We start from the raw sequence: 20,866 nt of genomic DNA, 5'->3' as shown, positions 1-20,866 counted from the left end.
TTACATCATGACCTTTCACCTGTTACAGTACTCTGAAATTATTATACCAAATACATGTTCTTTATGTTTTATATGGTAAAATGTGAAAAATTACATACATCATTTTTAATTTGTCCAGCTTCTACTGAAAATAAAATTGATGTGGCCGCCATCAAGGAGAAGGTTAAGAAAGCAAAGAATAAGAAACTGGGAGCTCTTTCAGCTGAAGAAGTTAAGCTTAAAATGGAAGCAGATGAAAAAAAAAAGAAGAAAAAATAACATTAAAAAAAGCCCTGGATGAGAACTGTTTAAGCTATCTCCTTTTGTAAAGGATTTTGAGATACTAGGGCTTTAGTAGCCTATGTGTGAGAAGGAATACCCTGATCACATTTTTCTGAGTTTGTGTCATTCTTCAAAACAGTGTTTATATAAACAGTTGTTCTTTATAAATGTAAATTATTGTATTCTCTGTGTGTTTTTTGGAAAACTTCATGCTAGGAAGTGGTAGATATATCTTTGTATATATTGCACCTAATGTGTTTTGGCATGTTTTGCCTAAGCATGATTTTAGGTGTAATTTTTAGGTTGTTTATTTATTATATAAAGATTTTTGGAATGTGGTCATTGTAATTATCCATCAAATCCAGTGTTTGATGCCACTGCCTAGTCTTTAAATACAATCATGTCCCACCATTTGGTTTTGAGCAAAATAAATGCAGATTTTGCAGTGTTCTCTCTAAAGTTAGCAAGTAAACAGTTAGGCTTATTTCTTTTTATAATCTCATTTTACATTATGTTTAAGATTAAACAACCCATAAGCAAAAAACACAAGGCCTCTTAATTCCCTTAATTACTATTCTGAGTCTGGGAAAATGGTAAGCCAAAGACCTCAGATTGCAAAGGTGGGGGGGGGGGAACCAGATGTTTAGAATTGAAGCAGCATGCAACAAGTTATGTAGAAATGTTTTTACTAATGAGGGCCAGTGGAGTGATTTAGAATCACCTAAATCGAGCACATTCATTTTGTAGTTTTAGAAGCTGAGACACACAGAAGTTGGGTTACTTACTGAAAGTCACAGCTGTGGCAGCCTGTAAACAACGCTTATTTGTAGAAAAGTGGAAAGTAAAAATGAGTTTATTCTAGAGATAGGAGGTTGAACAGTTTTTTGTTTTTATTAAGGGTGGTTTACTACAACAGCATATTTTTTTCTGAAATGTTCTAAAATTAGAAATAAGAAATAATACCCAACTATTAATTTAAAAAAAAAACCCATATATGAACGAATTGTGGTTTTTTGTGGATTATATTAGTTCAAAAGAACTAAATGAGGGTATTTATGCTTGACCCAAATGGCCATTATAGCACTCAGTATTAGGATTGGTGAACTAACAATGAGAAAGAGAGATAGGTATCTGTTGCGTGAAGACATTGGCCAGTCAGGATACACAATAGAGTAGTAACCTGTGAAACAAACATAAAATATCCTCTTAAATGTTGTTTTTGAGAATGCAATAATGTGATTCACATAGATCTTAATGAAACAATGAAAGATTTATGTACATACGTGTGACTTTATCTCGCTTTGGGTTAGCTGTAAAGTCAGAAGAAAGAAAAAAATACATACTGGTGAGGCTTTATTTTATTTTAAAAAGCCAAGTCTCTAATTATGACCATTAAGCGTTACTTTCACTTTCTTACAGTGTTTTTCAAACATTGGTTTTTAAAGATTTTTTGTACTGACTATACTAACTTGACATTTTTAAATTGACCTTATATATAAACTTTTTATATACTGTTACTATAAGTGGAAAATAATTTTACATACCATAACTAGCAGATAATAAATACAATTAAAATAACAAACTATTAGAATTTAAAAATAATAATTATTAGTAACAGCATGAGCAATTTATTAAAATATTTTCCTGGAAATAGTTCCTGTGCTAGTTACACTTTTTCTTACGTACACATTTTTTAAATGTTAAATATTCAACTCTTGAATATTGAAACAAATGTACATTCATGTACTAGCTAAAATCATCCCATGTATCATTAACATACCCAGCCAGCACATTATGCAAAACCACCTGATTTGGCCTCCGTGGGTATTTATTGAACCTGCCAACAGTACCTAAGGCGCCAGAAAGGAATTTTTTTTCCTCCAGTATTTGTCATAATTCGTCGGAGATGGAATATGTTAAAAGCTCTATCCCCGTGCACATTAGTATCTTTGCCCTTTATTTTTCTTAAGGGCCCAGAGGCTTTTCGTTATTGGATCACAGCCTTCGTTTTCTGAATTTTTATACCACAAGATTAGAGGCCATTTCAAGCTAGTTCCCAAGATCAAAAGCTAGAACTCCAGGAACTTTATTCTTGTCATTGTGAAGTTGTTACTAATTGTCTAGATTTTTAAAAGGAAGGAATATTTTTTAAGGAAACATGCATTCAAGTTAGTGCTTATTTTCCAGCCAGACTAGGGTATAAGTGAATTAGGCATAATTCCTACCTGTTTGGAATTTAGAATCCAGTGGGAAAGATATTTAACCAGTGGCATTAATTAAATTACTCCTTAAATAATTTAAAAATAATTCTCTCAGTTTTCACCACAGATTTTAAAGAAGCAGCATGGGGTTTGTTCATGGGCATAAAAATGTGACAAATTTTGGGCACGAAGAAAACACCAAGAGTAAACTCAACATTTGGGAGTACAGGAAGGATGAATTTGTGGATAATAGGTAATATTTACTGAGTGCTACTGTATGCCAGGTTTTTGTTCTAAATATAAATATTTCTTTTTCTTTTTTCCTTGATCTGTTTCATCAAACCTGTGAAGAGATACTGCCATCTACATTTTATTGTTGAGCAAATCTGTTCAGACAGTTGCCCAAGGTCACAGTGGTGGAACTGGAAATTGAACCAGGGCATACTGTTTGAAAAATGTGTGGCTTTAACACACTATGTTACACTGCCTAACTTGGAAAAAAAAAATAGTAAAGTTTATAGTGTTGCAGCAACATGAAAGGAAAAATTCAGTTAATAAATTGATACTACAAGAAGAGATTTGTTACATAGTGGGTACGTGCTACTGAATTCTTTTAACAAAACTGCTGTGAGTGAAGTGAATGGTTGAACCAGGGGAGAGATGGCTGGCTCAGAGAGCTGATCAAAAAGGTATGGCTATACCTGGAATGAAGATGAGAAATCAGTGTTTACGAATCAGGAGGTTTTTTGATCTTGCTGAGATTAGCAGATCTTGGGTCTACAGTTTCTATCCTCATAGTCATTTTTTGTTGTACTAATTAGAGCTAAATAAGAAAGATATTATTTCCTTCCTTAAATTTACCTTAAATGGATGTTCATTCCTCGGACAGTAAGCCATCAGTTTGATTGCTACCTGATGCCAACTTCCCTGAAAATAGCTATTAGGATAAAGCAAACATTTACATTCTTAACTCTGCAGAGAAGGTTTTCTAATTTCAAACACAGTGTATTATTTTCAAAAGAATATTTTTCTTTTACTCACTGCAAAGATTATCCAAACATTTGTCATCTTTGGGGCAGGCAGTGCAAGTAGATCCTTTTCTGTATGGCCTTTGGTAGGTTTGTCTATAAAGTAGAAAAAAGCTGTCCATTAGGGGAGAGTTTTTTTTTTCCCCAGTATAATTTAACTGTGAATCTTTGGCTAAATCTGTAGGATGGAAGTCCACAGATTCTAAGAACAGGAAGTGGAAGCCTGTTAATATTTACAGAGTTTAGGGGCGCCTGCGTAGCGCAGTCGTTAAGCGTCTGCCTTCGGCTCAGGGCATGATCCCAGCGTTCTGGGATCGAGTCCCACATCAGGCTTCTCTGCTAGGAGCCTGCTTCTTCCTCTCCCACTCCCCCTGCCTGTGTTCTCTCTCTTGCTGGTTGTCTCTCTGTCAAATGAATAAATAAAATCTTTGAAAAAAAATATTTACAGAGTTTATTCTATGTGTCTATGTCTGTGAACCTGTGTCTTTACCTACATCATCTCATTTAACTCTTAAGACAACTCTGGAAGCTATTTTTATTTTTATTTTACAGATAAGGAAGCTGGAGCTCTAAGAAATTACCTTGTCAAAAACCACAGTGTATACATGTCAGAGTCAAAAGGAAGCCTGACTGGTCTGACTCTAGAGCCGTGCTCGCTCTACCTAACTGCGGTCTGTGTAATCACTGCCATCCAAAAAACTGCCCATCCTAAGGTCTCATGACCCACATTTACTCTTCTCAGTTTAACAAGCCTCCACATTTTCACTGGACAGGAGTCGTTTGGCTGGGCTAAGTGCCTTCCAAAAGAAAATAGAGATAGGGGGAATTTCTAAAGTGCAGTTTGTTTTCATATAAAACATGTGCTGTGAAGCATATAATTACTGTACTAAGCATTCTTGAATGAGTTAATTTTCACAATAGCTATGGGGAAGATACTATTTATTTTTCACCAGTATAGCTAGAGGTGAGGCACAGAGTGTAAGTAATTGACCAAGGTCATAAACTGGAAAGTGAAATAATCCAAACATTTTATATCCCCATGAATATCTTCAGAGTAGTAATGATGAGACCTGTATATGCATTTCAGTAAATCTGCCATTGCAGTCATCTTTGTTGGTAAGGAGTTCTTAACTTTTTTGTGACGTGGTACCTTTTAGCAGTTTGGTGGAGCCTACGGACTCTCAAAGTAGTTTGTTTTTACTTTTTTTTTTTCAAAAAGTAGGCTCCATGCCAAGGGTGGAGCCCAGTGCAGGGCTTGAACTCACAACCCTGAGATAGAGACCTGAGCCGAGATCAGAAGTTGGACACTTAACTGACTGAGCCACCTAAGTGCCCCCAAATAGTTTGTTTTTAAGTGCATAAAATAGGGGCGCCTGGGTGGCTCAGTCGTTAAGCGTCTGCCTTCGGCTCAGGGCGTGATCCCAGGGTCCTGGGATCGAGCCCCGCATCAGGCTCCTCTGCTGGGAGCCTGCTTCTTCCTCTCCCACTCCCCCTGCTTGTGTTCCCTCTCTCACTGGCTGTCTCTCTCTCTGTCAAATAAATAAAATCTTTATAAAAAAAATAAGTGCATAAAATAAAATTTGTAAGATTTTAAAGGAAACCAAGTAAGTTCAAATAGTTGTCAAAATGTTAAAAATATTTTTGATAGAGCAATATGTGCTTCTCTGTTAAATAAGGTCTAGCAAGAGGTCTAATGATGATAGAACTTTAATGATAGATTACAACCATATTTTGAGATCTCTGCAGCAAGTGGAATGTGCCGATTTACGAAGGAGTAGTACCAACGCAGAGGCACATCACTGCTGACGTGACTGAAGCGTTGTCTCCATACATAATGAAATGTTATTCTCAGTAGAGGTTAGTGAAAATACAGATTTAGCTTTTTCTAATCCAAGTTCATGGACTCGACTTCCCTCCCCTAACACTATAGCTTTACCTCCAAAGTTAAGGAGACATTACTTTTTATTAACACCGTGTTTCCAACACCAAATATATGTTCTAATCTTGTTTGGCTCCAAATTAATCCAGGTTTCAGAAACTAAGTTTATCCTCATGCTTAGTTTACTTTGTGGAAAATATCAAAGGAATATTCTGATAACAATTACAAAAGACCTCCAAAATACACATTAATCATGGAGATATCATGCATTGTTAGCACAATACTCATTGAGTGGTCAAGTTCTAGAATATTTTTAATAAGGTTGTGCTGTTTCATTCTTTGTTGAATTGTGTATTCCAAACTATAAAGAAGAAGAAATTATTACTTAAAAACCAGGCTAAAGACAAGACAGTTGTGAATTCTAGGGAAATGGCAGAATTCATCCCAGGAGAAATATGCTACTGGAAAGGCCTGCATTTGCCTGGATAGGAACAATTGAGACCAAGGGCCCTAAAGTGTTCTGTCCATAAAGAAGCAGGAAATTTTAGTGTTCCTCTGGTAGCCTGAGAGAATCAGGACCCTGGGACTGAGGAAGAGAAAAAACAGGTTTTTTTGTTTGTTTTTTTTAAAGTAATTTCTGTGCCCAGCTGGGGCTCAAACTCACAACCCTGAGATCAAGAGTCACAGGCTTTACTGGCCTAGCCAGCGAGGTGCCCTGAGTAAAGATAGATCTTTAGAGAAAAAGATAAATGTGAGTAAGGGTCCTTAAGGCAGGGTACACTAGGTCCTGTAGTATCTGGTGGTCAGGGTTGTCATTTCCTCTTCCGTGCTGTAATCCTCTCTTCCACTAGTCACCAGATAGCCTGGCTCTGAGGGGTCCAGGGGAATGAAGGGAGATTTGTGTTCGTGTTTGAAAAATGAGGATCAGAATGACCTGAAGCAGCCAGGAGAAGGGGTCAAAACTTCTGGGCAATGACTGACTCCAGAGCTTGAGTTACAGGTGATGGGAGAATTAAGCACCCTCCACCCCACTCTTTGGAAATCTCAGAAATATGGGGAGGATATTATGTGGAATGGGGGCCTATGAGGAGAAAAACCAGCTCAGAAGGCAGTAGAAAATGAGGACATCCCTAACTGGTCTCTGTGCTCCCCCTACCCCATGCCCTCCAGTCCATTTTCCACATCTCATACAGAAAGATCCCCCCAATTTAAACAGGTCTTGTCACTCCCTTGCTTATCCTTGGAGGATTCTTTTCGTGATGTGAATGCAGGTTAAATTTGCCATGGCCTACACGGCCCTGCAAACTCTGAGCTGCCTCCTTCCCCCAGTTGCCTCTCATTCAGTGGTCCACGCACTCTGCTTTTCTGTCCATTCTTGAATCCTCACCACAAAAGCTTTTCAGGTGTTTTCTGCGGCAGATCTGTTTGTGAAGTTCTTCACATGTCCGGTTCCTCTATTCTTCATGCCTACGCTCGAGTACATACATCATTTTATCCAAATAAGGTCCTGCCTATTGATAGTATTGATTACGGTATCACTGGTATTTCCTTCATCACTCCTATCATCATGTGGTTATTTTATTTGTATTTTTATTGTCTCTCTGCCCTACAAATACAAATTCCATGGGAGCGGGGACTGTGGCTGGTTCTCCTTTGAAGCTCAGTAAATAAATATTTATTGAATAATTGAATTTATGAATTATTTGTATGAATAAATGAATGTTACTCTACAGAAGCATTATAACTGGTTATAAGTTTTACAACTTATTATTTAGAACTCAAAAGGCATTAGTAAAGTGAGTTTATAAGTGAGGAGATGGCATTTGGGCCTCATCATAACAATAACTGTGAGTACTTCTCAAATAATCACCATTGCCAGGTATTACATATACCTAGTGTTTTGCTTAGCTTTCTCATGTAATTTTCATACCTACTTGATAAGTAGTCTGTGCTTTTATTATCCTGATCTTTTGCGGAGGAAACTAAAGTTCAGAGAGATTAAGTAACTTGTCCAAGGTAAGTGAACCAAGGTGGTAGGTCTCAAGATCCCATATCTTAACCGTTAAGCTATATAAATGTCATGAAAAGTCACCACTGATTGATTTAATGGCTTTGGCTGGTATTTTCTGGGTTTTCCCTATTTTCTGACTTTGGGATTTTAAGTCAAAGTTGTTCTCTTCTGAATGAATGACACCTGATTTTAGTCCTTTCACTTCCACCTACACTCAAACTATCAAACATTCTTCTGAACATAACTTCAGGGAAAGAGAAAGAGGCTTCTAACAAATCTTTTGGAATCCCAAAGATTGGAAAAATCCAAACAAAATTCAAGGGCAACAAATTAATTAAAAAAAAATGTTGGGGTGCCTGAGTGGCTAAGTTGCCTTAGCATCTGCCTTTGGCTCAGGTCATGATCCCAGGGTCCTAGGATCGAGCCCCGCATCAGGCTCCCCGCTCAGTGGAGGGCCTGCTTCTTTCTCTCCGCTGCCTGTTGCTCCCCCTGCTTGTGCGTGCTCTCTCTCTCTCTCTGTCAAATAAATAAATAAAATCTTTTAAAAAAGTTATATATATGACAGTTAAAAGTTTTAAAATACAAACTACCATAAATCGTTAAGAAAACCACTCTAGCAGAAAAATGAGCAGAACATATGCTTCACAAAAGAAGGAATGTAAATAGGCAATCAGTTGAAATTTTATGATCACTAGTAGTCAAAGAGATGCAAAAGAAAATATGAGATAACACTTCATATCAAATTAGAAAATATAAAAAATGATAATACCCAATCCTAAGGAAGGAGTATAAATTGGTGTAAATAATAGTAGGGGATTATTTGGCCATATGCATTTTTAAAAACTTAAGATGTTCACTATTTCTAGGAATTGTAGGGAAATCGATGGGACCCAAGACTTCTATATAAGATTGTGCATCAGATACTAAAATGCAGAGAACAATCTAAATCCTTCAGTAGGATGAGCTGTTGTGTCCATCTGGAGCACAGACTCAGAAGCCAGAAAGCTCGGGTCACAGTCCAGCTATGACACAGTGATGTAAGAAATAGTGTCACCAATGGTGAAACACTGGGCGGGCTACTCACCCCATCAGTACCTCAGTTTTCGTATCTGCCAAACAGGGATAGTAAGAGGTCCCATCTCAAGACCTTTCATGAAAATTAAATAAGTTAATATGTGTGAAGCACTTCAAAAAGTGCTCAGTGGGACGCCTGGGTGGCTCCGAAGGTTAAGCGTCTGAGTCTGGTTTCAACTCAGGTCTTGATCTCATGGGTCGCAGATGGGAGCCCCATGTGGGGCTCTGTGCTCAGCATGGAGTCTGCTTGAGATTCTCTCCCTCTGCCCCGCCCACCCAGCTCAAGCAAGCACTCTCTCTCTCTCTCAAATAAATAAATAAAATCTTTTAAAAAGTGCTTAGCATATAGTAAGCATTTTATAAGTATTACTCTATTTTTTATGGTGAAAAAAGGTATGCTTTGGTTTAACCAGCTGGGCTCAGTTAGATGATACCAATTTTTTTTTTTAAAGATTTTATTTATTTATTTGAGAGAGAGAGAGAGAGCACACATGCCAGAGAGCACAAACAGAGAGGAGTGACAGAGGGAGAAGCAGACTCCCTGCTGAGCAGGGAGCCCCAAGCAAGGCTCCATCTCAGGGCCCTGGGATCATGACCTGAGCTGAAGGCAGACGCTTAACCGACTGAGCCACCCAGGTGCCCTAGATGTACCCAATTTTGTTGGCAACATCCAAAGCATCATAGTCAGGAGCCACTGAAACACGTGCCTTCTTCTCTCCATCGGGTGTGATCAGGATGTTGACCTTGGCCACATCCATGTCGTAGAGCTGATTCACAGCCTGTTTGATCTGGTGTTTGTTGGCCTTGATAACCACAGTGAACACAAGTGTGTTGTTGTCTTCTGCTTTCTTCATGGCTGACTTGCTCAGTCAGGGGGAACTTGATGATGTCATAGTGGTCAAGCTTGTTTCCCCTGGGGGCGCTCTTTTGAAGATATTTGGGCTGCCTTTGGAGACACAGTGTCTTGGACCATTGGAAAGTAAGTGATTTGTGGATATATATTTTTTTTTTTGGTGACTGTGGACACCTTTCAGCACCACCTTCTTGGCCTTCAAAGCCTTGGCTTTGGCTTTGAGAGGGGCAGAGGCTTCCTACTTCACCTTCAACGCCATCTTTGTGAATTATTTTTCTAATTATTCATATCATATTTAAAAATTTAATGACACAGAAAATGTTCATGGTATAATTTAAAGTAAAAAATAACCTGTATTTCTGGTATGATCTCCATTTTCTCAATAATGTGTATGATGCATAAACACACATATATGTTTAAAGAAAGGTGGGGGGCATGTCATGGGTCTACCTTGTTTTCCAAAGGAAGAAAAATTGTATCCATTTCAAAACCATAATGTTCAAAAGTAAATGAAATAAATTACATAAATTGAGAAATTTAATTCTGAGTTATTTCTGTTTTAAAAATTGTGCAAAACATGTCTGCACACAGATACACACATATATCAAAAAAAAGAAATGTACCAGGTGTTAATGGAGAAGATCTCTGGGTAGAGGAATTAATGGTAATATTAATTTTCTTTTTTACACTTACTTTATTATCCTAATTTTCTATAATGAAGATAAATACTTCTAAGGAGGATTTTAAAAAATTTAGAAAGAGGTTGATTTGGTACTTACCCTGGTCCATAGTTGCATATGAAATGGGCTACATTGGTAAAATGCGCCAGGCCATCCACTGTGGAACAATGCTGTACCGCACAGCCAACTTTGTAACTGTCTGCCCAGACCACCTGAAAGAAAATAAGGGTTTGTAGTGGGAGGGAGACAATAAAGTGAATATTTGAGTGTGATTCTTAAACACAGTGAGGTGTATTCACTCTAGTAGGTAGAGCCATTGCTACCAGGGAGCACTCAGGTGCTCAGAATTCAGTTGGAAACAAGACTTGGAATTGTTATTATTGGGGTGGGAGCATGTGAAATAAACATATACATGATATTAAGATAATTTTTGGCACTTGAAATAAAATAGTGCTGGGGAGGAGAGGCTGAGCCTGGGTGTCCAGAGAAGGGGCCATGGAGGCAGAGGCAGCACTGGGGATGAGTGCGCAGGAGACCTAAACGTGGGAGGGAGAGCCTTCTGGGCCCAGGGAGCAGAGGCCCAGAGGCCCCGCGGTGGAACCGGCTTGGCTGCTGGAGTGGCAGGGAGCAGGCCAGCAGAGCTGGGATCCAGGTAACAGGGAGAATCGTTCGCACTGAGGTAAGAGGCAGAGGGGCAGGTCACAGGGAATCTGGTAGGCGAGTGAGCATAGACTGTTTTTCCCATCTCAGAAAGATCTCTTTGATTGCTATGAAGTCAATGGACTGAGAAGAGCAAAGGAAGAAAGAGGGAGGGCATCTGGGAGGCTGGTTCAGTGGTACAACATGGACAAGATGGTGGCCCACACTTGGGTGGTGGTGGCATGTTCCTGGGAATCCATCAGCTTCAGCTAAAGCTGAAAAGATTTGCCTGTGCTTTGAGTGTGGGGGAAGTGGGAACATTTGGGGCCTGAACAACACTTCCAAGATGAGGAAAACCAAGGAAGGAGGAGGGTGGGTGGGAGCAGGGACCGGGGTTCTGTTCAGGCCCAGTAACCTTTGAGATGCCTATGAGACATCCAAGTGCAGAGTGCCTTTGCTGCTGAAAATGACCATCTATAGTTCAGGCGACAGAGCGAGGCTAGAGATAGAAATCTGGAAGACATGTGACTAGATTAGATCATAGGCAAAGATGATAGATAAACAAGTAAATGAGAGCATGGGGTAAAGAGGAAAAGAAAATCAACCAGCAAAGCGGATTAAAAAGGAGTGCTAAGTGGCATAGGAGGGAAACCAAGGACAGAGGCAGCGTCAGGGAGAGGGCCCTGTGCTGTGGCACTGGACCCCATGGTCGGAAGAGTTCCGTACTTGGTTTAGTTCAACATTGTCACATATTTTCCCATGTTTAGTGGCATCTTCCCCGATTTTTGAACAAGGGACATTTCATTTTTCATGAAGCCCCCCAAATTATACAGCTCATCTTAACCAAGAGTGTTTGATGTCACAGAAGCCTAAAGAAAAAAAAATATTTTTAAAGAGCTAGTGTCTGGAGATAAGCCAGCAATTAAATGCACTGTTTTTTACAGTGAGACCAAATTGCATGTTAAATTACTTACTCATTTTTTTCAAAAGCAATTTTGTGACAAGAACTGTGCCAAATACAGGGGATACAGAGGGAGTGAGCGGAAGCCGGTGGGCGCCTTTACAAAACGTAGAGAAAAGCTGCCATGGGGCCTTTACGCACAGGTGTGACTATGGTGCAGGGGGAGCAGAGGGGGCTAAGGGAGTGTCCGACGTGGGAACGAACCCAAGCCCAGTGAGCTGTCGAAGCGTCAGAATTCTTCCAGAGAGGGCAGCATATGCTAACCCAAGATGGGAAAGTCTCACAGAACTGAGACACGGCTGGTGTCTTGGGTCAGAATCATTGTGCACATCAGAAAAAGTTCAAGTTTGCTTTTTTAAAAAAAATCAATGAAAACCACTCCTTGGGGAGAGAGTATAGAGGGAGGGGAGATGTGGATCAGAGTTTGTGCTTCTCCAAGTCTTAAAGGTGGGGTTGTGTGTGGGGGAGTGTCTAGGGAGGCTGAGGGGGCAGGAGGGATGGGGTCAAAACCAACGGGGGAGGGCTGCAGCTCTCTGAACCTGTCCTCTGGTTTGGCAACTGTGGGAAGGCAGCTACTGCTCCCCCTAGAGGAGGGGCGCTCTCCTTCAGCAAGGGACCGGGTTCTCGCCCTTGTCAACGTAGGGGGCTTTTCCTTTCACATCACACAGGAATCCCCTGCAGGCAACTGAGACCTTTAGCTCAGGGAGAGAGAGCCTGGCTTTATGGCCATGAATCCTCAGGTTTGATCCTTGAACTTACATTTTCCAGTCATTTTTGCATTCATTTACAAAGTTTTAAATTTCTCTTCGCTGTATCTCAAGGTGATTTCACCTGGGAAGCTTATATTAAAATGCAGGTTTCTGGGCCCCTCTCAGTCCTGCTGAATGAGAGTCACTGGGATTGTCCTTGAAATCTGTATTTTTTTTAATTGAGCTATCATTGATACATAACATTATACGAGTTTCAGGTATATGACATAATGATTCAATATTTTTATACACTGTGAAATGATCACCATAATAAATCTAGTTAACATGTGTCAGAAAGAAAATCACAGGCCTGAAATGGCATCACTTATGCTAGGCCATAAGTGGCCTAAGGCCTCACCTAATTGCACTTTCAACCTCTCCCCGAAATGCGGTCAGGGACTTTCTGGTCAGCACCAATAAGCCAATCTGTCACAGGGACCTCTCCAACCCCCGAAGGAAGATGAGGTAAACCATCTAATAAGACCCCTTTCTCCCCAAAGGAAGATGACCTCATTCAAAATAATCCTTTTTTTCTGTTTCTGACTTTTTGTCCTGCCTTTAAAAACCTTTCCCTTTCTGTAGCCCTTTGGAGCTCCCCTCTACCTGCTGGCTGGGATGCTGCCTGATTTGTGAATTAGTTAATAAAGCCAATTAGATCTTTAACACATTACTTAGATGAATTTTTGTTATTTAACACATCCATCACCATATAGTTACAATTGTTTTTTCTTGTGATGAGAACTTTTAAGATTTACTCTCTCAGCACCTTTCGAATATATACCACAGTATTGTTAACTGTGGTCAGTCAGCATGCTGTCCATTCCATCCCCGGACTTAGTTATTTTTATAACTGTAATTTGAGCCTTTGACCACATTCACCCATTTTGGCCCCCACCTCCACCCTAGCAACCACCAGTCTATTCTCTGTTTCTAAGAGATTGTTTTTGTGTAGATTCCACATTTAAGAAGGTATTTGTCCTTCTAGGGCCTGACTTCGTTCACTTAGCATAGTACCCTCCAGGTCCATCCATGTTGTTGCAAATGGCAGAATTTCTTCTTCAGAAAAATGTGTTACAGATATTATTCAGCCGTAAAAAAGAAAAAAGAATCAAATGTATATGTTACCAAGTTCCTCAGGTGATTATGATACATGCTAACTGGGTGCGATGTTGTCTGTGTTCTCCTTTTACTATCACCTTAGTAAAATCGTTTTATATTTTTTATTCTTTGGTCTCTGAGCACTTTCTTCAGGTGTTGTTTCATTTCAGGTATTCTTAATCTTTGGGCTTCCCACACATCTTTAATGCTTTATGCTCTTTCTTTTGTTCTACTGTCTTTTACTTTTCTTTTCTGGTCTCTTTGTTTCCAAGGGTGTGCAATGTTAATTACCGTTCACTTTGTTTTAATTGGTCTCTCTCTCTTTTTTAAAGTCAGGTTGTAATTAACACACAGTGAAAACCATCCTTTTTAGATGGACAGTGCCATGAATTCTGACAAAAACAGTTGTGTAGCTACCACCATATTCACGACCTAGAACATTTCCATTGCCCCCAAAAGTTCCCTTGTGCTCCTTTGTGGTCGGCTCTTCCCCCCATCCCCTGGCCCCTGACAATCACTAGTCTGTTTTTTGTCCCTATCATTTTGCTTTTTCCAGAATGTTATGTAAATGGGATCAGTTTAAATATAGTTTTTCCACTCTGGCTTCTTGCACGAAGCCTAAGCATTTGAGACCCATTTGTACTGTTGGGCTCACTTCTTTACTGCCCGGATGTCCCACAGTTTAGTCTCCATTCAAGCTGGTCTCTTCTAAAAGCTTTATGGGCATTCAGGTTCTGGGTTCAACATGTGGGCTCTGGGACTACAAAGACGGAGTTCATATTCCAGCTCAGCCACTCACTCTGTGACCATGGCCTTAGCTTCCTTCACTATTTGGTGAGGATAACGTTCTCTGTACCTTTCTAAAAAACATTGCATCCGGGGAACCTACTGGGGGCAGGCGCGTCTCTCCTTTGGAGTTTAGGCCCCCTTCCCACCATCTTCTTTCCAGTCTCAGTATGAGTCCTTCTGACTCATTATCAGGCACTATTATCAAGAGCATGGTAATACAGCAACATATATAAAACCACGTAGAGAAACTGTGAAACATGTCCCACTTTCATTGGTTCAATAAAAGTGTAAAAACAAAGATTTGGGGAGGGTGGCAGTCCTGCAGGGATTAAAACCAAAATTGAGATGTATGGTGCCATCTAGTGGGCATTCTCAGCACTACCAAACCTAAGCCGCTGCCCCGCGTATATATTGAAGTCAACTATTCCCAAGTTTTATAAAGGCGAATTGCCGGCAACAAGATATCTAATCTCCCATATTAATATACCACAATTCTTAGTGCAATCTCTCTCTAGTGAAGACCGAGCTAAAGTGTTGACCTAATGTGTCAAGAAATACCACATCTTTATGAGTTAGTAATTGGATCTAAATCTATTGTCTTTACTCTGTACAACCACTGTTTCGCCAGCCAAAATCTGAAAATAACTTGCTTTTTATTAATAGAAGATGAGGATAAGTGGGAGGTTATAATACCCACTTGAGGTAATTTCCAGCAAGAACTTAAAATGGCAACTGAGTAGTCTTGAATCTCCAGGTGAGATTTCTTACAAGATGAAAACATTATATTTTAAGTGATCTTTAACCAGGCTGTCAAAATCTTCTTTCAATATAATTGGTAAAAAAAAAAAAAAAAAGCAAAAAAACCCCCAGCTCATGAAGGAGATCTAACCTTTTTTTAATGCCTACTAAGTACCAGCACTTTACTAGATAATTTATATAAATCCTATTATTTAATCCTCACCACATACCTGATAATCAGGATCCCAGCCCTTCCTCTTACTAGCTACGTGACACTGGGAAAACAGCTTTTTTTTTTTTTTTAACTGGGCAAAGAACTTTATTCACCTTCTTTCAAACTTTATTCTGAGGTTTCTTCCTTTTAATTAGCTGCAAAGAATGAATTGTATCTAAGCAAAAACTGAAAAGAGCTGCAGTGTCCAAGAGGCTTGGGCTTAAAAAATATTACAGAGCCATGAAAAAAGGATGAAATGATGAAAAAATATTTCATCAGGTCCATGAACAAAATTTTAAAAAAACAGTCATACAACAGCAGCTCCCAGTAACTTCTTTAAGTTTATCTTCTTCAGAAGATGACTCAGGTCAGTTTGCTTCATTCTTGGAAACCTCATCAAAATTCCACAAGACCCAGGGGCGCCTGGGTGGCCCATGGCTAAGCGTCCGCCTCCCGCTCAGGTCATGATCCTAGGGTCCTGGGATAGAGCCCCACATTGGGCTCCAGCTCAGTGCGGAGTCTGCTTCTCCCTCTCCCTCTCCCCCGCTCCTGCTCTCTCTTTCTCTGCCAAGTGAATAAATCAAATCTTAAAAAAAAAAATCCACAAGATCTGGAACTTCGTCCTCCTGCTCCTAAACGGTGCGGGCAGAGCGTCAGCCAGTCTTCCTGAACAGGCGGCCTGCGGGGACCAGGTGGGTTGAAGCCGCTGGGTAGCATTTCTGTCCACCTCTGTCTCCGCTCGGCGCGTGAGGGCGAAAGCGTTCGCTGCCAGGGATGCCCGAACCTTTGGGGTGTGAAAGTGGATCACGGCTCCTTGGTTTGTGAACATAGTCACTTCTTCAAGACGGAGATACTGTTTGCCCCTAACTTCTTCAAGGAGACCTGAAGTTTATGATCATCTGCGGCAGCCGTTCCCGGCACCACCTTCTTTTGGTGGGCAGCTCCTTCCCCACCAGGGCGCGCGTGTGCTTCTCCTGGTTCGTGGTATTTTCTTTCCTCTCGCCGGAGCCGAGATGGGACCCTGCGGCGGGACTGGGGCTGGTGCTCAGCGGCGCTCCCGCAGACCCGCTGAGACTGGGTGCACACAGGCGAGGACGCAAATCTAGGAAAACCACTTCTTCATCTCCCTGAGGCCCGTTGACTCATCTGTGGATGACTGCGGCTCTGACGGGTTTGTGGTGAGATTCCAGGGAGATCTTAAAGGACAGAGAGGTGCCAGGCTCACTTAGAAGTGGTTGCTGCTGCCCTGATATCGCACCCAGGGGGTCCCTGGACTTCCTCTCCAGGGTAAGGCTTGCTCTTCAGAATTGGGAGTAGTATGTAGTGGTCTCAGAGAGAACAGGCTAGGATCACTCAACATGAGCTGGGACACCTGGATGCAAGGAAATGCGCTTTCTCCTGTCCAAAATGTGAGCCCTGCTTTTTTTGTCCTAGCTGTAAGGGGAAAATTTACAAGTAAGCTCAGCTAATTTGGGGAGGGCCATCTCTGAAATTTCAGGTCTAGAAGACTTAAAATTAACTTTCCTTCTCGTGTTTTTAGTCCCCGGAATGACGGACATGGAGTGTGTTGACTTGCATGATTTAGGAGTCTGTGGTCAATTTAACAGTCCTTTGATCTTCAAATACCTGGTGTGGCGAGCTACTAGCCATTCTTCCGAAGTACAAAGCTCATTTGTATCCACTGGACACCTCGTTAATTTTGCCTGGAGTTCTCTTCCTTTTCCTTTCCATTTGATAAATTCTCAGTTTCTAAGAACACACTGATAAGCCTCCTGCTGTGTGAACAACTTCTATTTCTCCGTACTTCCCCTTGGCCAGATACGTTGTTGTGTCCTCTTTACCCACGTGGCACCTCGTCAGTTTCTCCACACTGCACCAACCATGCGCCGTATTACATCTGCTTACACATGTCTCTTCCCAAAAAAGGTCACCTCCTAAGGGTCAGGGGCCATTGCCATCTGTGTCCCTCATTCCCTACCCCATGCAGTATTTCTCCTCATTTTGACTTCTTGGTGATTGTACTCCTCAATAATATGGTAGGACATAAGCTGTTGGCCCAGGCTCTGTTTGGCAGGAATCTGTATGAAGATATAGGACCAGGGAGTGCCTTACAACAGTGCCTCGTGCAGGGTGGAAGCTTACGCACGGACTGAATGGGAGTCCGTCCCCTCAAACTGACCATTATTTTTGGAGATTTAAACAGCATAACGTTTAATGGTACCAGCTACCACTTGTAGACAACCTGAAGTTAGCTTTCTGGCCCTTGAGGACTTGTGGGATTCTGGTGGAATCGATTTTCTGGTTACAATTTTTTGTGAACATAAGCCAAGATGAATGGTTTATGGTATAAGTCTAGGGGAAACCTTATTTATATTTTCAAGAAAGAGACCAATGCTACTGGTGGTTTCATAACTCCTCCTTGTTGATAATAATCTTGAGGTGAAAATGTCACTGAAATCTGCCCTTCCTGTCACATCGTAATAATAAATAGCAATGTCAGCCTCGTTTTACCTGTAACCACACCAGTGAGACCAGAGGCTTTACAAGGCTGAACGACATTGAGAGTTTTTCCAACATTCTGCTCTTTAAAAAAACCTAGTAGTCCACATTTACTACCTTGTTAGAAATGTTTTTGCCCTCATCCCTCATTTCAACACATTTTTGTACATTAGAACCAGTCAGACATGGGGTCAGCACCTTTAGTTATTGGCTTGACAAAGACTGCCAGGAAATAAAAGTAAATAAATGAAATGTGGCCGGGACAGGGAGGCAGCAGAATAAGTAGACCATAGATGATGCTTCCCGAGGGATTTGTTTCCACATGTTGCAAACATGTTAAAAAAAAAAAATCTCAATGGGACGCTCTGAATGTGGCCACTGGGACTAAATATGGTACTTTGGGGGAGAGGGGAATAGCCACAGGATGGTTTACACAAGCTTACATGCTGGCCTCTCCTCTGTTGTTTCTCTTGTCGTCCTCGTGGGACACATCATAGGCTCTCCACCCGCGCTTGGAGGAATGGGAGGTTATGGAATTGAAGCTCCTGTTGGAGATGCTGATTTCTCCCAATTTTAGAGTCCCAAATCAAGGGCCTCCAATTCCCTAGAGGACTCATCCCTGACAATCCATTCACTCATCACGTCCTCTGATGGCTCACACATGGAATAAAGTCCCCCAGGGGGGTTGCTGTTGTCAAACATCCGAAGTCTGTCCAGATCGCTGAGGCTCACTTTTAGGCTGACTCACATAACTGAACGCTTCAAGCACTGCCTCCCCTGCTATGGAAGTTTGCTCCATTTATTTATTTATTTTTAAAGGAAGCTTGCAACACCTACTCTTTCATATTTACAGGTGCACTGGCTTACTATATACTTTCTTAACACCAGATTCCAGTTTTCTTTTTTACCCTTGAAAAGAGGGTTTCACGACAACACAGGGCAGACACTTACCTGAGTGTAATGGCCACAGACCTTGCTGCATCTCTGAGTCTCGAAGTCATAGTACTGAATTTCACTGTGCCAGTTTGTGATGGCTGAAGACACAGAGAATATGGATAAAGACCCAGTCCAGATGTTTTCTCCCACTGAAGTGAAATTTGGGTGCAGCTTGTTCGACCCCAGCTGTCCATTGTGGGCAAACCGACAGTTTTTTGCCCAGGCTTTTGCAATTCGGGCTAGTGCGGGGTCCCAAGTCTGCCAAAATAAACATTATAAAATAAGAGGGTCAGGAATGAAATTTGGATTTTGGAAAGATCTTTCCAGGACAGCGAGGGAAGAGAGTTGAAGAGGGATCCGCGTAGACACTGGAAGATGAGAAAGCTGATGATCAGAGGGTTCCTCAGCCTCCAACAGTTAACGAGAGAGCCGAAAGCCCTCGCACGTCACAGAGTAGGAATTGTACCTCTTGCACAACTCTCAAGCCCTGAAGGCTGTAAGTAGGCATCGCCAAATCTGCAGAGAATCAGGAAATGTTGCAGGCCACTGCACCCCCCTCACTGATGAACCACACCCTGGTCCTTTAAAACTCTCCTGGCGGGGCAGAGAGCGTGGGGCTGGCTTTCAGACCAGAGTCTGCCTCCTCCCCAGTTGGCCAGCCTCCTGAAAAAAGCTCCTATTCCTTCCCGTTCAAGAAGAATGAAAGCTATTACCAAGCAATGTCACTGGAGTGAGCAGAGTGAGAATTTGAAAGGGGCATGATGAGGGTGATGAGGGAACTAGAGAAGGAACCACTGCACCGGGGTCCTCAGCTAAGTGGGGTCTCCGCTACTGCAGAGGGGAGGAGGGAAACTCGTGGAATTCAGAAACTACATGAGGGACACAGATCAACATTTCACTGTGGGCCGATTATGTGCAGAATATTGTATGCTTTGTTTCGTGTAGTTTATATAATTTAATAAACACAATAGGCCCCACCCTAAGGAGCCCAGGAATGTTAAAATCCAGCTCACAGCCAAGCTGGGACTCCAACCCAAGCCCGACTGATTCAAAATCATATCCTTTCCTGAGATGCCATGCTGCCTTCCTTGAGAAAGCCAATACTTTGCCAGCAGCCAAAAGAGAAAACCAAAAACAAAAAAACAAAAGACCAAAAAACCCCCCCAAAACCAAAACAAAACCCAACAACTTAGAGACAAAATAAGCAACAACAACAAAAAAAACCTTCAAAAATTAACAGGGAAGAAAGAGACCAGACAAAAACAGTGTGAAATCTATCTACGACCAGAGGAGAAGAAGTGTCTAAAAAGAAAAGTAAAATGTACTTGCCAAGCTTCCTTGCTAGAGATGAGTCAACAGATAAACCGGATTCGCTTTGATCACAGATCACGAATTTACTGCACACGTTAATCACGATGAAAAAAAAGCGTTCCGGATTAGCAAGGATTTACCACCCAGGTCAGTACACATTCGTTGTTTTTACTTACTTATGCCATGAATACTGCCCTTTCCTTACCATGTACAGCATAGCACTGGCCGTTGGAGTCACCTCTGACCGGAACTTGTTATGAATTCGAACACAGTCTTTGATGAAATCTTCATTTTCGACATCTGGCAAACTGTTTGCTCTATATTCCTGACTGGGAACTACAGAAATGATCCAAGCTGTCATAGCAAGTGTGATTCGCATGCTGGGTGTGCCTGGCATGGAGCCCCGGGGGGCTGGACGCCAGAGCCACCGCTGCTCCTGACTCCTGACGTGTGTGCCGCTCTCAGTTTTCCTGACTTCAGTCTTGAGAGGAAAAAAAAAAAAAAAAAAAAAACAGACCATGAGTTCATCACAAGTTTAAAGAAATGGGTTTCTCCATATATGGTTTGCCGCCACTTTGGGGCTTTTAACCCTGTCTTTGCAGTGGTTCTCAGTAACATATTTCTCACTTCCCTAAGCGTCTTGCAAAATGCTTTTCAAAAACTTTTTAAGAGTCGTAGCAGTTGGAATATCTGGCTAACATCTTGACAGAATTCTTTCAGGATGGGGTGTGTGTGTGTGTGTGTGTGTGTGTGACCAAGGGAAACAGAGGGCAGAGAGAGAGAATGGGAGAGAGACCACTCACCTCAGTTTCACATTTTAGTTTAAGTTCTGGTCCTCCCTGGCTGTAAGACCTTGGACAAGTTACCAAGCTGTCATCCTCAGCTGCCTGTTTCCTGAATGAGGCAAATCAACCTTTTTCCAGCCCCTTAATCAGAGAGGGTTTG

At 41.4% G+C, this 20,866-nt stretch overlaps 2 protein-coding genes across 4 annotated transcripts in view; one reads left to right on the top strand and one right to left on the bottom strand.

The window, feature by feature from the left end:
- Positions 1 to 1,400, top strand: part of KRR1 (KRR1 small subunit processome component homolog) — a 15,810-nt gene extending 14,410 nt beyond the window's left edge. Inside the window, exon 10 of the mRNA XM_002920640.4 lies at positions 119 to 1,400. Coding sequence (XP_002920686.2) covers positions 119 to 258 — 140 coding nt within the window. The 3' untranslated portion in view covers positions 259 to 1,400. The remainder of the gene's footprint in view (positions 1 to 118) is intronic.
- GLIPR1 (GLI pathogenesis related 1) lies at positions 1,085 to 20,866 on the bottom strand. 3 transcript variants are annotated; one of them, XR_856961.3, is made up of 8 exons: positions 20,725 to 20,866; positions 20,127 to 20,402; positions 18,626 to 18,868; positions 10,087 to 10,199; positions 3,504 to 3,586; positions 3,324 to 3,399; positions 1,545 to 1,571; positions 1,332 to 1,441 (listed from the first exon to the last, which is right to left on the bottom strand). XR_856961.3 is itself a non-coding variant. In XM_002920639.4 (7 exons), exons 2-7 carry the CDS (start codon positions 20,316 to 20,318, stop codon positions 1,287 to 1,289), a joined length of 813 nt encoding a protein of 270 aa, XP_002920685.1. In that variant the 5' UTR covers positions 20,319 to 20,402; positions 20,725 to 20,866; the 3' UTR covers positions 1,085 to 1,286. The 3 variants fall into 3 exon arrangements, 2 of the variants coding, with proteins under 2 accessions (XP_002920685.1, XP_034500040.1); XM_002920639.4 differs by lacking the exon at positions 3,324 to 3,399 and having other exon boundaries at positions 1,085 to 1,441; XM_034644149.1 differs by lacking the exons at positions 1,545 to 1,571; positions 3,324 to 3,399 and having other exon boundaries at positions 1,085 to 1,441.

This window comes from Ailuropoda melanoleuca, chromosome 15, assembly GCF_002007445.2.
Source record: "Ailuropoda melanoleuca isolate Jingjing chromosome 15, ASM200744v2, whole genome shotgun sequence".
In the NCBI taxonomy this organism is placed as follows: Eukaryota; Metazoa; Chordata; class Mammalia; order Carnivora; family Ursidae; genus Ailuropoda; species Ailuropoda melanoleuca.
Note: the sequence above shows the minus strand (reverse complement) of the source record. Positions and strands in the feature narration are given on the sequence as shown.